General features: G+C 40.9%; 1 protein-coding gene across 1 annotated transcript in view; it reads left to right on the forward strand.

Moving 5' to 3' along the window:
* LOC140187230 (heparan sulfate glucosamine 3-O-sulfotransferase 3B1-like) overlaps positions 1-3,910 on the forward strand; it is a 28,681-nt gene extending 24,771 nt beyond the window's left edge. Inside the window, exon 2 of the mRNA XM_072242329.1 lies at positions 1,229-3,910. Coding sequence (XP_072098430.1) covers positions 1,229-1,847 — 619 coding nt within the window. The 3' untranslated portion in view covers positions 1,848-3,910. The remainder of the gene's footprint in view (positions 1-1,228) is intronic.
* Positions 3,911-25,216: the final 21,306 nt, after the last annotated feature.

The raw sequence follows: 25,216 nt of genomic DNA on the forward strand, positions 1-25,216 counted from the left end.
GACAACAAATTTTTTTGAAGGTGTTGCTTCCTCAATTTTTTTTTTGCTTATGATAGACCATTTGAACATATATATAATTTCAGACTACTTGTATCACGCAAGAATTTGGAGAAAGAAGAAATTAACTTTTATTGAATAGAATACATTCAATTGCATAACAGTGCTTTGCAATAGTTCAACTGAGCCAAAGAAGTTTTGTTGATAATTTTCATTTGTACTCAATGTCTGAGGCTTCTTGTTTGGGTGTCCAACAATAATCATCCAGTATTGATGGATCCCAGTTGTCCTGATACCATTTCTCCATGACTGCAATGTCCTTGACAGCGCCAAGATTTTCAGGGAGGAAGTCTAAAAATGAATCTTTACTGACATGTTACACTTCATAGTTTTGTATGCTTGAAGCATGTTGTCAACCAACCACATGTAGTTGCCAAGAAAAATTTCAACAACATCCTTGAATGCCTTCCATGCAATTTTCTGTATTCCCACTCAAAGTTCTTAGAATTACCTGTCATTGATGACCTGTTTGATTTGTGGACAAACAAAAATGCCTTCCTTAATCTTGATATCAGTTATTCTGAGAAACATCTGTCTCCAAAATCGCAATTCTTCAGGGAAATTTATAGCCTTTCTAAAACCTGTCCTGCCATGAAGCATCTGCCCTGCCTAAGAATGGCCAGGTATGCCTGGACAAGATAGAAAACTCAAACACGAGGAATTCTGCAGATGCTGGAAATTCAAGCAACGCACATCAAAGTTACTGGTGAACGCAGCAGGCCAGGTAGCATCGCTAGGAAGAGGTACAGTCGACGTTTCGGGCCGAGACCCTTCGTTAGTCCTGACGAAGGGTCTCGGCCCGAAACATCGACTGTGCCTCTTCCTAGAGATGCTGCCTGGCCTGCTGCGTTCACCAGCAACTTTGAAGATAGAAAACTTTTCAGTTTCATTATGGGTAACATTTTAATTGACTTGAATTATGAATTGAAATAACAAATAAAGCATGATAGGCAAATTTCATGATGATTTTTATGATCTGCCACCCAAAATCCATAAGATCACCCAAAAGTATTCAAGAAGCAAGATCTTCATTGTCCAGTGCTATCTTGTCTGGCATTATTTAGATTCTATGTGACTGCATTCCTTATTTTTGTGGTATTTAATAACAATGCACTTTTCATTTGATTCCTCAAACCATTCACTAATACACAATACATGTTTTTTTTTTTAGGGACCTGATGCCTAAGACGTTGGATGGTCAAATCACCATGGAAAAAACTCCCAGTTATTTTGTCACTAAGGAAGCAGCTGCTCGGATCTATGCAATGTCCAAGGATGCCAAACTAATAGTGGTGGTTCGGGATCCTGTCACTCGGGCTATCTCTGACTATACACAAACTCTCTCCAAAAAGCCCGACATCCCCAGTTTTGAGAGCTTGACTTTCAAAAATAGGACTACAGGCCTAATTGACACTTCATGGAGTGCTATACAAATCGGTATCTATGCCAAGCACCTGGAGAATTGGCTGCAGTACTTCCCAATGCGTCAGATTCTGTTTGTGAGCGGAGAGCGGCTGATCAGTGATCCAGCGGGGGAACTAAGCAGGGTGCAAGACTTTCTGGGTCTGAAGAGAATCATCACAGACAAACATTTCTACTTTAACCAGACCAAGGGCTTTCCTTGCTTGAAGAAACCGGAGGGAAGCAGCAAGCCCCATTGTCTGGGCAAAACAAAAGGCAGAACCCATCCCAACATTGACCCAGAAGTGGTTCATAGACTCAGAGACTTCTACAGGCCTTTCAACATGAAATTTTACCAAATGACAGGACAAAACTTTGGCTGGGACTAAGGTCAATTTAACTTTGTAATGACTATAGAGACATGTGAATTTATTGCTATATATTATATATATATGTGTAACTTGTACAGAAATCTATTTTATAATAATTTATTTTTAATTCTTAAGCAATTAATTCACTAAGCTGCCTAACCACATTGTACACTGTATATAGATCAGCCCATATCTTCTAACATTCCACAATTTTATTTGCGTTACCCATTGATGGTGCTGTCTTTCATTGATTAAATTTTAATATCGAAAAGCACATTTTATTTTGTTACGGGTATTCAGAGTTCATAAGATCTAACAGTTGGATATTTAGTTCCTTGCTGATAAAGCAGCAGGCTCCCGCAGTACAAGACCATCACAAATGCAACGAGTCGTCAGTTTATATACTTTGAATAGAAAATGCACACGGCAGACAAAAAAAATCTTCCTTGCCTGTCATCAGCAAGAGGGAAAATAATAATTAATTGACTGCCATAGCTTGCTTAAATCACTAGTTGCAACAATGGGATAATGAATAGATAATCAGTGTCTTGCTGCTTCAAACCATTTAGTTCTTTTTCTGTTTCTAAGCTTACAGATTCCATGTTTCTTTACTATCTTTATGGCATGAATTGCTGTCAGACCAACAATAACCAAGTCTGTCATTCTGACCAGTTTGAATAAATAGCAATCCCCAAATAGATTAACAGATATGTTGGAATTCTAATTCCTCCCCCACCAAAATAAGGCTCAACTTTGAAAGGTCTCCATTTACATGCCCTACTACGTTTTAACATTAATATAATTAAAATCTATCAATTGGTTTATGATCTGCAGGTTGAATTTTTTTTCCTCACTCTTTTAATCCTCATACTATCACTCTGTTGCAAGAAGATAGTGATTATTTAACAGTGGCAGCAGTAAGATAAATATTCGTTGACGTCCACCATCCTTGTTGCCAGTTCAGATCTTACAAGTGCTCCAGGTAACTCTGAGATGTACTGGTTATATCACTGACCATGTTTCTTCTCAATGGTAAGTGTTGAGTAAATATTGTAAACTATGAGGAAGAAGTGCTGCTTCTATTTTAAGATGTACAATGTCCAATTGTTGCATGAAGCAGTTCGATCAAAGCTAAGTATTGATTTCTGTATGGAGGTATCATGTGCAGGTGATTGCAAGGTATCATGGATTGGTTTGGCAACAGGTCTACTTTGAATCAAGTTTTGCTTGTGCTTTTCAGAAGAGGAAAGTTGAAACTAAGGGGAAAGCTTGCACTGAAACATTATTTATGTTACTTGGTTGCAGGTTTCTTTCAAAACTTTGCTGGGTCCTGTGGGTTTTTGCAGGTCTACAGCAAGCCCTTAATAATGAAATCAAAAACAATCTTACTCTAACCTTCTTCTCTGTTTTATGGACAAAATGCTGCCTGTATCTTTTACTTATTAAGAAAAATATGACCTTCTTACCAGATGTCTGTTATTTAGTCTTCATCCATGCTGATCTATTAAGGTTAGCTAGAAAATTTGCTAATGAACAAAACACACTTTTTCCTATCTCTTTAATTTGGATTTTTGTTAAGATTTTCATTTTGTATGTGAACTGATTTTAACCCATAGATTCAGGTCTTTTTGTTTGAAGTCATCTTGCTTTTAAGGTTAGAGAATCCTTTTTCAGAATGCCATCATTCAGAGATAAAAGCTGTCAAAATGGAAGCTATCTATATCATGTTGATTGCACTGAGGCTGCAACAAAATGTTTTACATACCCGCTTTTCCGTGAAATGAATGACACATTTGCGTAGTTCAGCCCAGAGCATAAGATCACAGTGTATCAAATCCATTGTCTTCCGAAAGGTAAGGTTGTACCTTGGCATGGTGGTTAGCTATCAGTTTGTAATAATATATGGCTGAGTTTTATTCAGCTTGCATTCAAAAGTACGTATATTAGCACATTTCTTCTGATAATATTGTACTTTAGAATAGTTAAAGTGTAAAAAAAATGTAAATCAAGTATTTTGTGGTATGTACAACAGAAAATTAATTTTACACAGATAAAAATGTTTCTTTCTAGGAATTTGGAAAAAAAGCAATCTGTTTCTTGTTATTAAGAAACAAATAAAATATATTTTACCACGCTGGTCTTTCATTTTTCTGCAAATTAAGTATTTGTTCACGGTCTTAAAAAGTATGCAATTAAATCAAGGAGAGAGACTCTTCAACCCAACTCCCCCATGTGACTCAATTTCCTACCTGGGCTCACTGTCTTGAGTTTTGGCTTATATCACTATCGACCTTTCCTATCTAAGTATTTGTTCAAACATCTCTTAAACATTGTAATTATACTGTGCCAGCATCTTCAACTTCCTGTAGCAACTCATTCCACATATCCATAACCTCTTTGCCAAAGCGTTGTCTCTCAAATTTCACTAATTTTAGACTTTGCTACCATGGGAAAATTGCTATTCACCTTATCTATGCGCTTCAAGATTTTATATGCCTCTACTTCCTCAAACTTCAGCTTCCTGCACTCCAAGTAAAAAAAAAAGCCCCAGTCTCTCCAGTCTCTCCTTACAACTCAAACCCTCCAGCTCTGTTAACAATCTGGTAAATCGTTTTTCCAGCTTAACAGCCTCCTTCCTCTGGTGAAGCAACCGAGACATTACAAAATACTCCCAGCAGTGGTTCAGGGCATATTGTAGAAAGATCGAGATAGAATGGACATTGGAAAGGATGTTTCCAATGGAGGGAGGGAATAGGACCAGAGGGGACAGCTTCAGAACCGAAGGCTGTCCCTTTAGAACAGAGTGAGGAGGAATTTGTTTAGCCAGAGGGTGGTGAGTCTGTGGAATTTATTGCTACAGAAAGCTGTGGAGGCCATGTCATTGGATAGATTTAAAGTGAGGGTTGATGGATTCTTGATCAGTACGGAGGTCAAAGGTTACATAGTGAAGGCAGGAGAATGGGGTTGAGAGGGAAAATAATGGAATGGCAGAGGAGACAACTGAAGGGCCTAATTCTGCTCCCATGTCTTACAGTCTTGTGATCTAGATTCTGTTGTAATCTTAGATAACCTTCTTCATTATCCATAACACACCATTTTTTTCCTTATCCTAATGCCAACCACATTCTCATTCAAATGAATATATCTGAAAAACAGCGGTGGGCCCAGTACTGATCCCCAGTTGCATACTCTTGGTCGCAGGCTTCCAATCTGAAAACAAACCTTCCACTACCCCATCTGACTCTTTTCACCAAACAAATTTTGTATCCTATTGGCCAGCTTACCCTGGAGTCCATGTGATCTAAATTTCTGAGCCACTCTACCACACAGGACCTTGGTTATGGTTTTGCTAAGGTCCATAGGGAATGTCTACTTCACTGCCTTCATTGGTCCTCTTTGTTGTCTCTTCAAAAAAACATCAATCCCTCCTATAAAGCCAAGCTGACTATCACTAATCAGTCCTTGTCTTTCCACATTCGAGTGGATCCTGTCTCAGTATCCCCTCCAGTAACTCCCAATTCTGATGGTTGGCTCACCAGCCTGTTGTCCCCTGGCTTGCCCTTGCAGCCTTCCTTAAATAAAGGCAAAATATTAGTTACGGTTTGGGTATCCAAAACCTCATTCATAGCTAATAATGACACAAATATCACTGCTAGGGCCTTAGTAATTTCTTCCCCCACAATGTACTAGTATACACTTGATCAGGCCACTTTAAGACCACGTAGATCCTTAATGGGACCCATTCTCTTCTTACGTGAATTGATGAGACCAGAGTTGAGGGCCTAGTGTTTGGGTTGCATCATCAGCGAGTCCGGCGTTCAAGGCCCGGACTTTGGACCTCATCCAGCATCCTCATTCATCACTATCAGCCAGTCCTATGACAATAGTGCAGATCAAAGCCTGAAGGTTGATCACAAGCCGAGAAGTTGAGACCAAGAGGCCACAGCCCCATGTTTTTGGATATCTGAGAGTTCATACAGAAGTTGATGGCCCAGTGTCTGCAAATCCAGAAGTTCGCTGGAGGCCTGGGGTAACAGCACGATGTATGTGCTTTGGGAGGGAGGAATGGGGGCTTGCTTTACTCTTGATGTTTTGTTGCTTGTCATTTTCTGTTTTGTTGTGTTCTGTGTTGTTCTGCCAAGCATGGTGGGCATGCTGTGTTGGCACCAGAATGTGTCAGAACACTTGTGGGCTGCCCCCAGCACATCCTTGAATATGCTGGTAGTTAACACAAACAATACTCCATGTGATAAATGAATTTGAATCCTGAAAATAGCAGCAATTTCAGATAAATGTCGAGTAAATCCAACAAGAAGGAAAATTTATTGTCAGAATTATAGAAGGCACTGCTTGATATTATGTTTATTAATATCATAATTTTAAAATCATTACATAATGTAGAGGACTTCCTTGATTAGAATGAATCAATCTATATCTCTAGCAACTATGAATTGGTTTTCTGTGAAAACATTCAATCACTTTTAAGTGGAAAGCTTGAGAATAAAAGTAGGTAGTGATATTTACTGATAGAGATGTTTGCAAATTCGTGGTGCACTGAGATTGCCAGTTCAAAAGCCACTAATGTCTTTCGCAGGTTATGTAACATTCCTGTTTACTAATCTGGAAGAAGAGAGTTAGGTGATATGAAGCAACAATGCCTCACTCCCAGGAAATAACTTTCAGTCAGCCTGTACCATGGGAAAATTCAGGACTAGGTGATACACCCATATTACATGCTCACCTTAGCAAAATCAGCATGCAAACAAAGTGCAAAACCTTGCCTTCCCACTCAATCCACTCAGAATTAGTTTGGAATTACCTGCTTGGAGCCTGTGAGACATTCTGTTGGTCGTGTCAGCCTGACGCTGGCACGTTCTTCATTCACAGCACTCAAGAAATGACAAGGCAAGGTCAAACCCGAAAGACAAAATCTGAAGGAGAATCTTCATCCAAGACTGGATAGTGCTGGAGATTACTTTGGAGATGACAAAATAAATAGGGTCAAGGGGTGTTTGAATAGACTTCAACAGGAAGAGGGGATTAAGGAATCTGCAGAGGAAGTGTTAAGGCTTAACACATAGATGGATAGTTGATGGTCTGCGTAGTCATAGTAGGCCATGCTCTACCTCTCAATGAGCCTATGACCTGTTCCTAGAAGTTTGGTTGTTAGGAATTGGTTATTTTACGGGTTGCATGATTATGGCATGCACACTTACTCCTGACCAAAGGTACGAGGGGTGATTGATAAGTTCGTGGCTTAAGGTAGAAGGAGTCAATTTTAGAAAACCTAGCACATTTATTTTTCCTACATCTACAGACTTAGTCCAGCGGTCGTGGAGCATACGGATCCCTTCTTTGTAGAAGTTGGTGTCTTGGACCTCCAGACGTGCTTGTAACGAGAGCTGTAACTACCTTAGGCCACAAACTTATCAGCCACCTCTGCTGTGGACCACATGGAGGTCCAAGATGCTCTTGTTACATGCACAGTCAGTTCAACTCTTTGAGCGACAATGCAGAAAGTTTGAAGTTAATTACTCAGCTCCCTCTACCTTAGGCCACAAGCTTATCAATCACCTGAAGATGAATTAAATTACATGAATATATGGGTTTGCAACCTATGGACTCATTTTCAAAGACTACATGTTCACAATATTTATTTATTTATCTTTATTGTATTTGCACAGTTTATCTTCTTTTGCACATTGATGTTTATCAGTCTTTGCTTTTTTCATGAATTCTGTTGTATTTCTTTGTTCTTCTGTTCTTTTGTGAATGCCTGCAAGAAAATGAATCTCAGAGTGGATTCTAGTTAATTGGGACACATCGGGGTCTGTACATTTGGCCCAATGAAGCACCTGCCCCAGTTGGTAAAAGTTTCTTGGAAATAGTTAAAAAAGTATAAAAAAGACAAACTAAGTAACAAATTGAATTGAATTTATTTAAATTTTACATCGGCCCCACAACAAAAGGGAGTAAAAACCTTTGTGTTATGACTCCATCGCAATGCACAGACATATGAATTTATAAGTCTAATGGCTTGTAGAAAAAAGCTGTCCTGTAGCCTGTTTGTCCTGGCTTTAATGCTGTGGTACCACTTGCCAGACGGAAACAGTTTATGGTTGTGGTGACTGGCTTCCCCGATGATCTTCCTGGCCTTTCTTACGCACCTACTGTTATAAATGTCCTCAATGGAGGGAAGTTCACATCCACAGATGCGCTGGGCTGTCTTATGTATTTAAATGAAATACAGACCACTACTACTTATTTGCTATAAAACAGTGTATTAGTTCCAAATAATTATCGACAGAGGAATTCATCCAATGTATGCTGCCGTGTTCTTTGGATTGACTGTAAATGATCAACATCAGTGCAGACTCCAGTTGTAGATAAAGGACTGCCTTCATACAATGCTTTTGATGATTGCATCCTCAATATCTTCTTTTTCAAAGTAACATTCAAAATGATTGTCAATGCCTTCAAATGCTTCACAACTCCTAACTCGTTGAAGCAATGAAATCATTGCATTATCACTTCTGGTGGTTTCTGGCCTGAATGCTTGAACCCATTGTGAGCAAAACAGTTTTGAATTGCCTTACGGCTTATTTCATGCCAATTATCAGTGACAAAAAATCACTGAGTTTTGAACAGAAAAACACACCACTCCCGCTATTTAACAACTGCTCACTCTAAGTATGGTGCAGTGTCTAACAGCCACACAAATGCATGCGGCTAACACTAATCAGCGCTTGGCAACAGTCTCTTGTCCCAGTTAAGTGGCATAGTGTCCCAAATAAAGGAAGGGCCTGCTGGCTATTTTCTTGATTAGTTTTTATTCTTTGACAGTTGTCCCAAATAAGCAGCTGCTCCGATTAATTGATGGAGGAACTCAGTGAGCTGAGCTGCATCAGTGGGAGGAAAGAAATTGTTGACATTTCAGGCCACAAATCTGCACCAGGTGTGAGAATGGAGAGGGGAGATGGCCATTCCCTCTCCACTCCTAGTTCTGATGCTTTACTTTGGCCCAAAACATCAATACTTTCTTTCCTTCCACCAATGCTGCTCAGCCCAGTGATTTCGTCCTGCAGATTGTATGTTGCTGCAGGTGCCTGCATCTGCAGTCTCTTGTTTCTCCAATGTTAACCGTACCTGTGTATTAAAGAAGTATAATACAAAGCCTACATTAAATCTTTGAGCACTTAAGATAACGAGAATCTAAAAACTTCCTGCTGTAAATGGAACGCAGCAGGCCAGACAGCATCCATAGGAAGAAACACAGTCGATGTTTCAGGCCGAGACCCTTCGTCAGGACCCGCCTGAAACGTCAACTGTGCTTCTTCCTATGGATGCTGTCTAGCCTGCTGCGTTCCACCAGCACTTTCTGCGTGTTGCTTGAATTTCCAGCATCTGCAGATTTCCTCGTGCTTGTGTTCCTGTTGTAAATGTTTGTTTTGTTTTAGAGGTTAATATCATGTACACAGAGATAAGTATGCCTGTCTTCCAGTGCAGAGGGTTTCTGACCAATGTTATCAGTTGCCCAACAGTCATTCATATTGCAAACAAGAAAAAGTCTGCAGATGCTGGGAATCCAATCAATGCACACAAAATGCTGGAGGAACTCAGCAGGCCAGGCAGCAGCCATGGAAAAGAGTAAATAGTCAAGGTTTCGGGCCAAGACCCTTCATCAGGACAGGAGAAAATGAGAAGTCAGAGTAAGATGGTGAGGGGGAAGGAAGGAAGAGGTACAAAGTAGTAGATGATAGGTGAAACTAGGAGAGAGGGAGAGTGAAGTAACGAGCTGGGAAGTTGATCGGTGAAAGTGATAAAGGGCCGGAGAAGGGGGAATCTGATAGGAGAGGATAGAAGGCCATGGAAGAAAAGGAAGGGGGAGGAATGCCAGAGGGAGGTGACGGGCTGGTAAGGAGATAAGGTGAGAAAGTGAAATAGGAATGAGGAATGGGGAATGGTGAAGGAGAGGGAAGGGGCAACTACTGGAAGTTCAAGAAATCAATGTCATGCCATCAGGTTGGAAGCTACCCAAATGGAATATAAGGTGTTGCTCCTCCAACCTGAGTGTGGCGTCATTGTGGCAGTGGAGGAGGCCATTGAGTGACATATTGGAATGCAAATATGAAGTAGAATTAAAATGGGCGGCCACTGGGAGATCCTACTTTTCTGCTGGACAGAGCATAGGTGTTCGGTGAAGCAGTCTCCTAATCTACATTGGGTCTCACCGATATACAGGAGGCCAGACCGGGAGCACTCTTCCTATCACCTACTACCTAGTAGTTCTTCCTTCCCTCCCCCCACCTTCTTACCCTGACCTCGTCTTTTCTCTCCAGTTCTGATGGAGGGTCTTGGCCCGAACATTGACTGTTAACTCTTTTCCATAGATGCTGCCTGGCCTGCAGAGTTCCTCCAGCATTTTGTGTGGTTTGCAGTCATTCTTATTAACAGGGATTTTCTGTTCTAGGTAATCAGCAGCTTGTTACAGCATGTCATTAACTTTTTAAATGATATTTTTCATATGTATATGTATACTTTTAAACTCTCAAACAAATTTTCAGTTGTCAAGTATAAAAGTACTGTTAATTCCTAAGGTTAAAATGTTATCAAAATAAACTGGAAATCTATGTAGAACCAAATATTTTTTTTCTTAATTTCTGGTACTTTTGAATAACGCAAATGCAGAGGTTATAATTTTAACTGATTCTGAATTGATACCTTATTAGGATACCAAGGGTTAACATTGGAAAACAAATCAAAGTATGTTGAAACCTATTGACTTACTACTATAAGAACAACTTCAGAGTAGTTATAGAGGCTAGCATGTTTTCACAGGCTTGTGTCTGGAAGCCAGATAAATAATTAACAGATTAGTATTTACAGCAAGGGTGTGACTACAAAAAGTATTTGGCAATGGTATTTTTTAACTGTTGTTTATACCCAAGGTTTCTCCCAAATGTCAATGTTATTTGAATGAAAGAACAAATTGGGAGGTACATTTAGTTGACATTTAGGATCTTCGGTCCTGAGTGATGCAATGGAATTTGTGTCTTAAGCTCTAGTTGGCCAAGCTAGAATGAGCTTGCAGTTAAATGTCCAGAACTAAGCCATATTCATAGAATGAGATAATGGGAGTATCGTATAAATGCAGACTTGGTGTAATTACTTTTGTCGAGCAAGGTTAGTGTTTTCAGTATCAATCTCCTGAATGGATCCAGGGTAAATACATTTATTAGTTTAGGTGCCATGATTTCAGTTACACCTAAAATTACAATTTTCAATCTGGCATGATATGATTTAAGATTTGGCCAACACTGGGCTATATTTTACTTAGAGCGTCAAACAAAATAACATTGAAAATTGCCGAAGTAATATAGTTTGTCTACATATTAATTTAGAGTCCATCTCTTTAAAATTCAGTTATAATCGGCAGGTATGTCAACGGGTCAGTTCATTACTTTAAATCTAGTTTGTCCTAATACATTGATGGCAGATGCATGTTGATATCTTTAACTAAAGCTTGAGAAAGACAAAAATATCCCGAGGCAAATTCTTTTTTCAAATACATTTGGACATTGTGATTTTATGAATTTAAAATTTCAATATGCTCTGTATAGAGCAAGACATTTTTTTGTAAATATACAGCTACTTTGTTATTGAATTATTTACTAGACTATTTGAAAACTATTTGTAATATAACTTTGACCTTAGTTAAAAAAGATTTACCGTGATGTATTGTGCGTGATGAATGAAGAAAGGTCTTACAGAGGCATATGATAGTCTGTTCCTATCGTCAGTGACCAAACAGGGTTTGCTGTTTGTTTTTGTGTGCATGCATGTTACTGAAAAGCTTATCCAGATCTTCAGATCTCAAATCAACCCTTAAAGGATCGTGTATTTGTGATTTACCCGAGAATCAGAAGTTATCTTAAGTAAAGCAGGTTTCAAAGAGACACAAATACTGCATATATCAGGTATTTACAATGCAATCATACAAAATATTTTGAGGGGTTTTACAATAATCCAGTTGTATTCCTAAAACCTCTTGTTAGCGTAGAACACTTCTGCGAACATTTTCAACATAAAAGAAGGTTATTAAATAATGAGTGTTCAGGTGCACTTAAATAAAATGGTAATATCTTGTACTAAAATGCTTATTAGAAATAAAGTCATTGGTGATCAAGAATGTGATCCAATTACAAAGTCAATACCAATCATCTAGGTTCCTGGGTGCCTCCTCAAGAATATAACCACCACTCTTCTACATGTAGAGCAACAATCTACTTCTAGATTCTTCCACCAGGCCATCAGACTGATTAATTCACACTGACGCAATTGTATTTCTAAGCTATATTGACTGTTCTGTTGTGGATACTATTTATTACAAATTACTATAAATTGCACGTTGCACAGACACAGACATAATGTAAAGATATTTACTCCTCATGTATGTGAAGGATGTAAGAAATAAAGTCAATTCAATTCAATTTGATTAGTAAAACATGATAGTTGATCCTGATTCTGACTTTATTCAACGATAGTTCAGAGTGCAAAATGTTTTTTTTATTTCTTCCCCCTCCGTGGCTGAAAAATGATGGAACAAATTAATTGTTTTGATTTAGCTGTTGCTCTGACCGAGATTAGCTAACTCAGCACAGACCAAGCACTAAAATTTGGTTACCCGAAATGTTGGTTATCCATTTCCCCCAACCAACTTGTGTTGCATGACCCATAATGGTTCTCTATCAATTGGTTTTATGTTCCAGGTTCCAACATCTGCACCTCAGTTAAAATTTGGATTTTCATGAGACAACATATCAAAAAGGGAAAAAAAATCAATTGCTTGTATGAGCATGTTCTAAAAAATGATAAGTATCTCACAAATGTGGTGGAATGCTTCTATCATCAAGGGACAGACTTCCTCAAATTTAAAATAAGATTACAGATCAATGATGCCATATTTACATAATTTCCATTCTTAATGGTGCAGTAACCATCCAAATAGGAGATAAAAATCAACACAGTTTCCAAACAGTTTCAATCTCCAACTTAATATCGAGATGAACATGGGTTCCTTCATAAAGTGAATGGAAAAATGCACAATCCAGGTTAGAGGTTTCCTTGCCCACACACGTACAGCCAGACTTGTGATACCTCAGATGATATCTGCGGAATAGGTTACATGCAATTCACATTGCAAATATGCATTCAGGCAAGAAAAGTTTAAGAAGTCTGAATTAAAATTTAGTAATTACAAAACTCTTTGTAGAAACAAAAGTGGCAGAGGTGAACATTCAGCTGTTTTGTATTTGGGTTTAAAAGCTTTCTTCTCACCATTCAACTGTCACATTCGCTCAAGGCAGATACACTCAGTGGCCACTTTATTAGGTACAGGACTGGAACTGAGTGTGGTCTTCTGCTTCAAGGTTTGATGTGTTGTACATTCAGAGATACTCTTCCGCACACTTGTGGAGGATCTGCGGATGGTGAAACCATCAGAATGTTAGATTCACAAAATGCTGGAAGAACTCAGCGGTTAGGCAGCATCCATGGAAATAAACAGCCGACATTTCGGGCTGAGTCCCTTCTTCAGGACTGGGAAGGAAGAGGGAAGATGCCAGAATAAAAAAAAAGTGTGGGGAGGGGAAGGAGGATTAGCTAGTAGGTGATAGGTGAAGCCAGGTGGGTGGGAAGGTAAAGGGCTGGAGAAGAAAGAGTCTGATAGGAGAGGAGAGGAGAAGAGAGTGGAAGAAAGGAAAGGAGGGGCACGGGGGGACATGATAGACAGGTGAGAAGGGGAGGTAACAGGTCAGAGTGAGGAATAGAAGGAGGAAGTGGAGTGAAAAAGTACTGGAAGGAGAAATCAATGTTCATGCCACCAGCTTGGAGACTATCTAGATGGAATATGAGAGCGGCAAAAAGGGAGGCCATGGATTGACAGGTCGCAATGTTTATGGGGATATGAATTAAAATGACTGGCCATCCAGAAATTCCACTTTTGGTGGAAGGGTGGAGGTGCTAAACAAAGCAGTCTCCCAATTTATGTTGGGTTTGATCAACGTAGAGGAAGCTGCATCGAGAGCACCAGATATAATAGATAACCCCAAAATATTTGCAGGTGAAGCGTTGCCTCATCTGGAAGAAGCGCTTGGGGCCCTGAACGGAGGTAAGGGAGAAGGTGAATGGGTAAGTGTAACATTTCTGTCTCTTGCAGGGATATGTGCCAGGTGGGAGATTAGTGGAAAAGGAATGAATGGACAAGGGAATCATGGAGGAATTGATCCTTGCGGAAGTGGAGAGTGTGGGGGAGGGGGAGAGGTAGAGATGCGTTTGGTGGGAGGATCCCATTGAAGATGGTAGGAGTTGTGGGGAATGATGTGTTGGATGCAAAGGCTCATGTTCTGGTAGGTGAGAGCAAGTGGAACTCATTCCTGTGAAGGCAACGGAAAGATGGAGTGAGTGTGGATATCCGGGAAATTGAAAAGACGTGAGGGGTAGCATCAATGATGAAGGAAGGGAGATCCGGTTCTTTGAAGAAGGAGGATATCTCTGAAGGAAAGCCTCATCCTAGGAGCAGATGTGGTGCAGTTGGAGGAACGGAGAAAAGGGAATATCATTTTTATAAGAGACAGGGTGGGAAGAGGTGTTAGAGTGATTCATTTACACTTAAATGACTTTAACCACCAGACTTCTTTTTGACAAAGTACTGTGGATTGAGTCCACAATGATGCGCTTCCTAAAGAGGTGTGAATACCAGATGCTTCTGGCGCCGTAGTTTGACCAGATGCTGTAGTTTCCAAGACAGTATTATTTATACTTTATAAATATTAATTTTCTTCTATGTTAGCACGTACAATGCCAAATAGATGTATTGTGGATTTAACTTGCATTCCTAAAGGCTGTGGATACCAACCCAGACAAGTTGGCGTTGGAAGGAAAGGGTGAATTCTTAAGGTTATAAGTAGCTTCAAAAGGAAGCATTGTCTACAACTTTTTAAGTAGTGATTGCCTTTGTGTTTAGCATATAAATATCGAGCCCACATTGAGCTAGCAGACCTTTCTACCAAAAGCATCTCCGTCCGTATGATGCCTGCTGTACCTTGTTGTGTCGAATAAAGAAGCTGCTTTGTATCTACCAGTGACTCGGTCTTTCTGGTGATTTCATCCACGCTACAACAAGAGGTATAGCCAAGATAGCCATGGGAATCAGGATGTTTATGAAAGATATCAGTAGACGGTTTGTCTTCAAAATTGGAGATAGAGAGATTGAGAAAGGGGAGAGAGGTATCAGAAATAGACAAAGAATTTAAGGGCAGGGTTGAAGTTGGAGGCAAAGCCGATGAAATTGATGAGCTCAGCAAGGGTGCATGAAGCAGCACCAATGCAGTTGACAATGCAGGAAGACTTGGAGACCATTACCAAGGAGGGCTTGGAACATGGACTGTTCTACATAGCCAATGAAAAGGAATGAATAGCTGGGGCCTCTGCAAGTACCCATAGCTACCACTTGAGTGTGGAAAAAGTGGGAGGAACTGAAGGAGAAATTGTTGATGGTGAGGACTAGTTCTGCCAGATCAAATTTCTAAGTATATGCTGTTATCAAAGTATGTGTACATTATACTGTACAACTTTGAGATTCGTCTCCTAACAGGCAGCCAGCAAACAAATGTGCAGGGAATAAAAAACACATCATGTCCATAAGAAAATAAAAGAATAAAATAACCCCAAAAAAGATGGTCAAACACCAATTATACAATGAACAAAAACATCATGCAAACAGTAACCACAAGCAAATAGTGTTTCTGAACAGAAGTCCACTAGGGAGTCCCATAGTTCAGCACAGTGCTGAATAAATGTTGTAGAGCAGCGATTTTAATCTTGCCTTGGGCCCCGACCCCTTGATCCTGTCAACCTAGCCCAGTGCTTAACTCTCCTTCCAAACAACAGGTTCTGCCACTTGGATATGCCAAGGCTTTGCCATTTTCATGTGGCCTGTAAATCTCCCTTCCGCACACCGTGCCGAGTCCTGTCTTGCATTTGAGCCCCACAGCTTTGATTCGGCCTGTAAATCTCTGTCCACACAACGTGCTCAGTCGTGTCTGGTGCCTGGACCCCACAGCTTCGATTCGGCCTGTGCCCGATCTTTCATGCTCCTCTATGCTTTCAGCGACGGGCTTGCTGCTTCGCCTTGAGTCAGTTCTGCCACATTGAATTGCCCCCAAGTCCAAAGGGACGACTCGATTCAGGCCTAGGGGGCCGGCGTCAGCCACGATGACGGACTCTCCACTTCTCCCTCTCCCTCATCAGTGTGTTCAGTTCATCTACATTAGCCGCGCCGCTGTCTTCTAGGAGCGTGTTGACCATAGTCTTGGGAGGGCGCCCAGTGTTCATCCTCCCATGTTTGGGCTCCCATGTGATGACTAGGCTGGCAGGTAGCTCGGGGTGGCGCAGACAGTGCCCCGCTAGTTGCAGTCTTCTCGCCGCGATTTTAGTGGTGAGCATCAGTAGGTCGTCAGAGAGCTCGACGTTCAACCCACGTCAAGAGCCATCCGGAGCATTTGTGCATAGCAACCATCTAGAGACTTTCGCATAGTCTTGGTGAGTGTCCACGTCTCGCATCCGTGCGTGAGAATGGACTCTATAGTGGTCATAGTCCAAAGGAAAGTTACAGACTATTACTCGCGATAATCATTTGCCAGAAGAAGTGTGGTTAACAATGTATTTAGTTGCTATCCTTGTTTCGTTAGTCACCAGTCAGAAGTTGCAGAGGTTCTCAAACATTATCTTAACCAGATGAAGGAGGGTAGTGGTGGAGGGGAACTGGTTAGGTTTTTTGTTGAGAAAGAAGTGGAGAGCATTAAGGCCTTCATGAAGGAGGATGGAAGTGTATAGGAACTGGATATCCACAGTGGAAAATGAGGTGATCAGAGACAGGGAGTTAAACGTTGCTGAGGTAATCAAGAGCATGTAAATTGTCGTGGATGTATGTGGAAGAGATTGAACCAAGGGGGATAGACTGGAGTCGAGATGCGGATACAAGTTCAGTCGGGCAGGAGCAGTCAGAGACAATGGGCCTACCCAGGCTGACAGGCTTACAGTTCTTGAGGAGAAGGTAAAAATGAATAGTGTGGGGTAAGGGAGCAATGAGCTTGGTGACAGTGGATGGGAGTTCTCCAGAGTTGATGAGGTTAGTGATGGTGTCTGAGAAAATTTTCTGATGGTTCGAAGTGGGGTCCCTTCCAAGGGGTAAGTAAGAGAATATATCTGAGAGTTGCCGACTGACCTCGGCAAGGTTTTGGTCAATCTGCCACACTACAACAGCACCCCCTTTGATGGTGGGCACAACTGATAGCTTATTAGTTCTTGGAGATGGTCTTGCATGGGACTTGGTGAGACCATGGAACCAACACCAATATCTGGCAGTACACTCCCACACAACTCCATGCCAGTGTACTGTCAATCTTTGTGATGGAACTGCATATAGCATGGATTTAATGAAGCACTTTGGAACAAGCTTTGCACAGCCCTAACAATTCTGGCACAACAACATAGATATCAGTGAGAGGAACTTACAAGGTTAACAGTGTTATGTAAGGTGAGTGGCTGAGTGTCCATTTTTACTTATTATTATTGATTTTTGTAGAGCGTTTGATACAACCGAATAGTTTCCTTGACTTTTTCAAAGGCCTTTTAAGAGTCAACGGCATTGCTGTGTGTCTGGACTTCCATGTAAGCCATCTAGGGTAAGAAGAGCAGATTTCCTCCCACAAAGCTCATTAGTGAACCAGATGGGGTTTAGTGATAATCCAGTAGTTCCATAGTTACAAATATTGATAATATCTTTCTTATTCCAGATTTATTTAATTAGCTGACTTTAAAATCCCCAGCTGCATTACATAAATAGAAACCATGAGGTTTGGGATGGGAGCAGGAATATAGCAACAGGAAAGAGGATTCAACAATGAAATATTAAAGAGTTTGGCTCTTACTCTGAACCTGACAGCATTATCTCTTTCTTCTGGTTCTACTCAGAATTTTCTCTTACCTCCTGCCCTTCCTGTTATATTGTCTCTTTGCTTTTCAGTTCTCTGCTCGGGAGCACTAATTGCTCCTTCAACTCACCATTTTAACTTAGCCCTACTAATCTCCTTCTGTTGTTCCGTGCTTAACTCATCTCTGGGTAAATACACATCTGCTCTGTGTCTTCCACACAATCTATAGAAGATTCAGAAAAGGACAGATTCCTACCATCTTGGACGAGAAACTGTCTCTTTCACTATCTCTCTGACCTTCCCACCCAATATATTGTCTGGAGCTAAGCTCAACATTTTCCCTCCCATACATACAACTGTCCCAGCAGAAGTCTGTGTTTGCTTTCAGATGATCTGTTTGTTCACTTTCTATAATCAGCGCTCTGGACAATTCTGGCTTTGAACTAAACTTGAATCACATGGCCCATTACTGAAGACGCACCATGTACCACATGGTCATTAAGACAAAGAATGTGGATACTTAGCCTACTGTGTCCAAACCTCCCGCCGGGGAGCAATCCATTCATTCCATCCTCCTCTCCTTATTTTTCAGATAATACTTTCCACTCTGCTCCTGATCCTCACTGGAGTGAAAATGGCCGGAAGTATGAACTTACACTTTGGTTTTTCATCCACTCTTTGGATATCTTCTTTTGTTTCAAATTCCTCACATTGTCATAGAGGGCACAACAGCACAGGTTCTTGTGACCATCTAGTCTCTACCAGCCTGGTTTCCTGCCTAATACTATCTACCTGCACCCATGCCATAGCCTTCAATACATCTCTCTAACCCAAACACGAGGAATTCTGCAGATGCTGGAAATTCAGGCAACACACATCAAAGTTGCTGGTGAACGCAGCAGGCCAGGCAGCATCTCTAGGAAGAGGTACAGTCGACGTTTCGGGCCGAGACCCGACTTCTCTAACCCATGTGCTTCTCAAACATTATCTGCCATGTCCAAAGTGCTGGAGGAATTCAGCAAGTCAAGCAGGTGTCTACCGAAATTAATAAACAGCCTTCATTTCAGCCGAGACTCTTCTTCTGACTTGCTGAGTTCCTCCAGGATTTTGTGTGCATTGCTTTGACTTGCTAGCATCTGCAGACCTTGTGTTGATCATCTACCGCATCCGCAGGCAGCTCATTCTACGCTCGCACCACTCTCTGAATTAAGTAGTTTCCCCTCAGAATCATCTTCCACCTTAAAAATAGGTCCTCTAGTTCTAGTCTCACCCAAGCTGAGGGGGAAAAAGCCTGCATACAATCACTCTATTTATAACCCTCATGAGACCCTAAAGACATAGGAGCAGAATTATACCTCTATAAGATCTCCCCTCATTATCCTGTGCTTCATGGAATACAGTGCTAGCCTATTCAATCTAACCCTGTTACTCAGGTCCTCAAGCCCTTGCAACATCAATATACATTTTCTGTGCACTCTTTCAAACTTTCTGATATCTTTTCTGTAGGTAGATGACCAGAACTGCATACAATATAACCACTGACCTCATATAAGACTTTAAAATAACATCTCAACAACTGTACTCAATGTTCTGATTAATGGGGCCAATGTGCCAAAAAAAATCTTCCTTTATGACTTATCTACCTGGGGTGGATCTTCCAAGGAATTACTGATCTCTATTCCCAGGTCCCTTTGTCCTACACCACTAGTAACAGATCCTCAATCAGAAAGCTTCCAATCAGTCTTAATGTCTCACCCCACATTCTATTGTCTGCTATGCAACTCCGGCCTCATTCTCACTGGAACTTTTCATTTCCTTATTCAGTTATTCATTTAGCCTTCTCTTTCAGCACTCAATAAGATCTTGGCCAAATGGTATCCTAAGTACAGTTTACTCATGGAATTCTGCCTTAAGTTAGATCTGTACATACTGGCTGTGTGGTGAAAAAGACATAACAGCGCCTCTTACACCTCAGACAGTCGAAGAAGTTTGTTGTGGGGCCCCAAATCCTAAGAACTTTCTATAGGGGCACAATCGAGAGCATTCTGACTGGCTGCATCACTGCCTGGTATGGGAAATTTACCTCCCTCAATTGCAGGACACTGCAGAGAGTGGTGCGGACAGCCCAGCACATCTGTAAATGTGAACTCCCCTCTATTCAGGACATTTACAAAGACCGTGTGTAAAAAGAGCCTGAAGGATCATTGGGGGCCCAAGTCATCCCAACCACAAACTGTTCCTGTTACACGGGGGCATTGGGAGCAGACCCAAATGCAAGACACAGACACTGAAGTACTTGGAACCGGGCCATGAGTTTATCAAGAAAGCAAGGGAAGTCGGGAAGCAAGGATTGATCGGAGGGTAACTCAGGAAAGAACAAAGCATAAGCGGGACAAAGCATAGCTGGACACAGACACAGGCCCTGGATGAGACTAGGATTCAGGGCCTGGGCTAGGACTTGGACTAGAAAATAGGACCCAGACGGGAACTAGGAATGAGGAGCCTGGACTAGGAACATGGAACTCCAGAACCAGAGCCTGGACAAGGACCCAGAACCTGGGTCTTGAATCAGAACTGGAACCTGGGTCTAGGCTAAGACTTGGGACTAGGATCTTGGCAAGGACAGGACATGGCTACAGGGCAGGACGATGTACCCCAGCACCGGGCTGGATGAGGAACTTCTGGGCTGGGTGAGGAACCAGAACTGGATGAGGACATGAAGCTCAGATTTGGACAGGTCTGGAACACAGCACCTGGACATGGTCTTGGAACACAGAAACTCAGAGCCTTGGATGTAGACTGGATGAGGTACTCCAGGGCAGGATGAGGCTCTTGGACTAGGTTTGGCTCAGCTCTTGGACTCGGCTTGGTTAGGCTCTTGGATACAGAGCCAGAATTCCTCCTTGGAACACAGGGCTGGGACACTTTCTAGGACGCAGGGTCAGGACCCTTACTTGGACACAGGGCCAGGATGACTGCCGAGGACACTTGCCAAGGGAACTGCCGAGGGACTCCTGGACTGGACAAGAACATGAAGCCTTGACTTGGACAGGACTGGAACATGGCACCTGGAACTTAGAACACAGAACACAGAACACAGAACCAGGACCCCTCTTTGGGAACAGGACTTAGGGTCGGACTCTTCTTTGACACAGACACTAAACACAGGAACACAAAGAGATAGTTCCAAACTCAACGATAGATAGTTCCTCATCTTGGCATGTCAAGGCTCCAGTCTCACTGCAGCAGTTGAACTTGACAGGGTTGCAGGCAAGGCTTCAGAAGGAAGGGGAAGGGAACAGTCCAGCAGGGAATCCTTGGTTTGGGAGGTATTTATGTGCCAGCCCAAAACGAGAATCAGGTGCCTTAATTAAGGCACCCAGTGGAACAAGGGAAAACCGGGAAACTCAGAATAAGGAATCAACGGACCGGCCGGTGAACCAGAATGCGGACTTCATGGACCGAACCATGACAGTTCCAGCTGCTACCATCCGGTAAGTCGTACCACAGCATCCAGGACCAGCAGGCTTCAGGGCAGCTTCTTCCACCAGGCCATCAGACTGCTTAATTCATGCTGACGCAACTGTATTTCTGTGTTATATTGACTATACTGCTGTACATACTATTAATTAAAAATTACTATAAATTTGCACATTGCTCATTTAGATGCAGACATAACGTAAAGATTTTTACTCCGCCTGTGTATGAAGGATGTAAGTAATAAAGTCAATTCAATTCAATTCATATATCAAATAACATTTTTAGTTAAAAAACATCCAACAATATCAAATTTAAAATTAACCATTAACATCATATAATTATCTCTTGCAGAAGAAAGACCTTGCTCTAATTTGTAGACCATGCATCATAGCCCTTGAGTTCCCATGAGAAGAAATAAAGTTCTCTCTTTTCGTCTTACTAGCTTTCCTCAACAATTTGATAATATTGACCAAATTGCCCCTAACCCCCTGAGTTCCTGGGAAGATACCTCTGGTTTCTTTAATCTCCACCTAATATTTAACTCTCAAAGTCTAAGTATATAATAAAATCCATGTTGCCCTCCCTTCCCCAGATGAGACGTCTAAAAATATTTTCATAATTCAGGTGTTGTTCAACCATCACTTTGCTCACTTGTGGCACTCTTTGTGCACCCTCTGCTTGAGTTTGTTTATATCTGAACAACAAGGCAGGATTTCATGATCTGTTATGATTACTTCCTGAAAATATTCCTGATATTTCACTAATCTGTATTTATGGATTCCAACACATCTTTAGAACTTCATAACAAAAAAAAGTCTTTCATTTTACTCATTCAATAGATCTGGGCGTCACAGGCTGAGCCAGTATGTAATCACCGATCACTGGTTGCTCTTGTGAAGTTGTGAAGTCCTTTCTATACTGCTGCAATCCTTGAGATGTGGATATACTCATAATGCAATTAAGGAGAGAGTTCCGGGAGTTTGACTTAGTGACAGCAAAGGAATGGTGATATATTTCTAAGTCAGGATTGTATGTGGCCTGCAGGACACCTTCTAGAAGGTAGTGTTTCCATGCTTTTGCTAGCCTTGTCCCTTTAGCTGGTAGGGGTCATGGTTTGGAGTTTCAGGAGTCTGTGTGAGTTGCTGAAGTGTCTCTTGTTGATAGAACCAATATTTGCTGCTGTGCACTAGTGGTGAAATGAGTGAATGGTTGTGAATGAGATGCCTATCAAGAGGGCTATTACGTCTTGCAAGTTGTCCAGCTTCTTGAGTGTTGTTGAAACTGCACTCATTCTTGCAAATGTTCCCTGTATATTACCACACAACAAATTTCATAACTAGATCAATAGTTTCCTTGCAAGTGGAGAATATTCCATCACACTTCAGATTTGAGCTTTTTAGATATTAGGCAGGCTTCAGAGAGTCAGGACATGAGTTGCTCGCCTTAGGATTCCTATCCTCTAACCTGCTCTTGAAGCCACATTGCGTACAAGAGTACTCCAGATTCTGGTCGATTTCAGGATATTGAGAATGTTAACACTCTTTGTTATGATTCATGTTGTTTCCCTAACTGTGCTCAACACCCACAAATGAAAACAGCACCCCTACATCTTGTAATACTCTTGCAATATTAAAGATCTAAACCAATTTACTCTGGTACCCCACACCCTAAATCCACAAGCCTTCGCTTTGAAGAAAGAGATTATTCTATTCCTCTAAGACACAACATATGTTCACTTATAGTTCCCAACATTTAAGTCCAGTGTTTCATCTGTCAATTAGGACATGTGGCATTCTCTTCTAACATATAAGTCATTTAGAAGTGCGAGGATAATTAAGGTCCCAGGGCAGATCCTTCTAGTTTCATTCCAGTCACGTTATGCTGCCACTTTGAGATGTTGAAATCCCAACTCGCTGTACATTACTACTCAACGAATTTCCTAACTGGGTAAATAGATTCAAATTATTCCACATCCATGTGCAACCAACTGCTATGAGGGATTTCATCAAATGTCAGAAGTAAAAAAAGAACAGATTCTACGGCAAAGTTTCCTTATCCTCACCTCACATCCAACAAATCCTCTAGTGTTCAATATGTTGCCACATTTAGACATGCCTTCCCCTCTCCTCCACACTTAGCACTTCACGGGGCAGTTCCCACTGGACACTTCACTCCACATAATTGACTTCCCTCTCAGCACCTTCCAGTGCAATCATAGGGGAAGTAGCAGCTGACATTTTATTCCCTCACTTCCCATTTCCCATATTTCTTACATCCCCTTCTAATTTCAGATTTTCTACATTTTTACCTGCCCTGAGATTTTGTTATTTTGCACTCTCACCCTGATTGTATTTCATCCTATTAAAACATGCCTTTTTTGGCTTTCTTCTCTCCTTCCACTTGCTCTGCATCTTAAAACTTGATTTTTCTCTAACCTCCTCAGTCTGATGAAAAATCTTTGACCTGAAATGCTGCTTCTCTCTCTGCTAATGTGACTTGTCTTGTACTATAAGCAAAATGTTACAAATGTAAATGACCAGTGAACCATGTTGTCTGAGGGAATGCGATTGCCAAAATGCAGAGAGAATATTCTTTGTTGCTATTAAATCAAGAAAGTCTACACCAAGCTTTTAACATGTCAAGGTTCTTGCTTCATTCAAAAGTCAAGAACCAAGAATATCCTCAGCATTGAACTGGCATGTTAGACTAGAATGTGGTTTGAATACTTCTAGTCAAGGATTCCAACATCAGCTGTCACCTTGGTGCATTAAACATTTCCAATCATCGTACAATCAGAAAAACTAAAACTTGCAGTCTTTTACACCAAGATAAATGAATAGTTCTTTGAACAGCATAGAAGTTACTTTAAAACATTTATATGGTAGCAAATGGAAATATTGATCATAATCTGTCATTTATATCTATTTCATGTTCTCAGTGGTTTTAAGTCAGATGCACCGGTAATTTTGTCTCGCTGCTGTCTTTGTTCCAGTACTTTGAAACGTGGAATTATTTCTTACTGAGAATTTGCACACCAATAAAATTTATTCAGATAGGATGATGATAAATTGTCTGTCACTTTAACAGGCTAGCAGTTGTAAGTAAATGTTAGTGTTCAGAATATCTTAGAACTATCCTTACTGAATCTGCACTTATATAACCTGGGGACTGGACAGTAAAGGTGTACAGTTATAACACTCAGAAGTCAACATGCAGGTTAGTTTTCATAATAGTCTAACTCTTTTCACAATCTGAGATTATACTGTGAATAGAATGATGGAATGTATTTTTCCTTGATGAGAGGGCACTTGCAGATGGCTATTATAGTTCTTTGTGTGTATATTTTGCAGATTTACCAATGAATAATCCACAGCACATTGAGAAAATTCCGCTGGTATATACTATAAGATCATGTAATGATCAGTTGGAGTTAATTACCAGTAGCTGTATGTGGAGCCACAATGTCTTGTATTCACCTGCTAAGCATCCACTGTTCTGCAAAATATTTACCAAATACTTTCTTCTTTCATTTCTGAAGAAAAGGTAAGTGAGTCAGAAGTATAGAGGGGTTGAAATTCTCAGTAAAGAAGAACAGTAGATGTGATTCAAGGTGGAGAAGGTATTATAGAATATATCAAGACCAAATACAATGTTAAGCACCAACTAAACTAAAGCACTGAAAAAGGAGACAGGTAGTTGTTTCAATAAAGCTTTGTGCTAAGGAGGTGGGAACAGATTGAGCAGGTCCTGAGCAAAGATTTCAACAATGGGTAAGCCAACAGAGCTGAAAGATTTATTTTTAGTTTTAACATTCCCGTGTGTTCTTATGTACCTCTTTCATGTATGTAAAGAATGCAAGATTCTTTCTGTAACACAATCAAGTAGTTTAGATAACCGTTATTGAACAGGACG

The sequence above is a fragment of the Mobula birostris genome, chromosome 24 (assembly GCF_030028105.1).
Source record: "Mobula birostris isolate sMobBir1 chromosome 24, sMobBir1.hap1, whole genome shotgun sequence".
NCBI classification, from domain to species: domain Eukaryota; kingdom Metazoa; phylum Chordata; class Chondrichthyes; order Myliobatiformes; family Myliobatidae; genus Mobula; species Mobula birostris.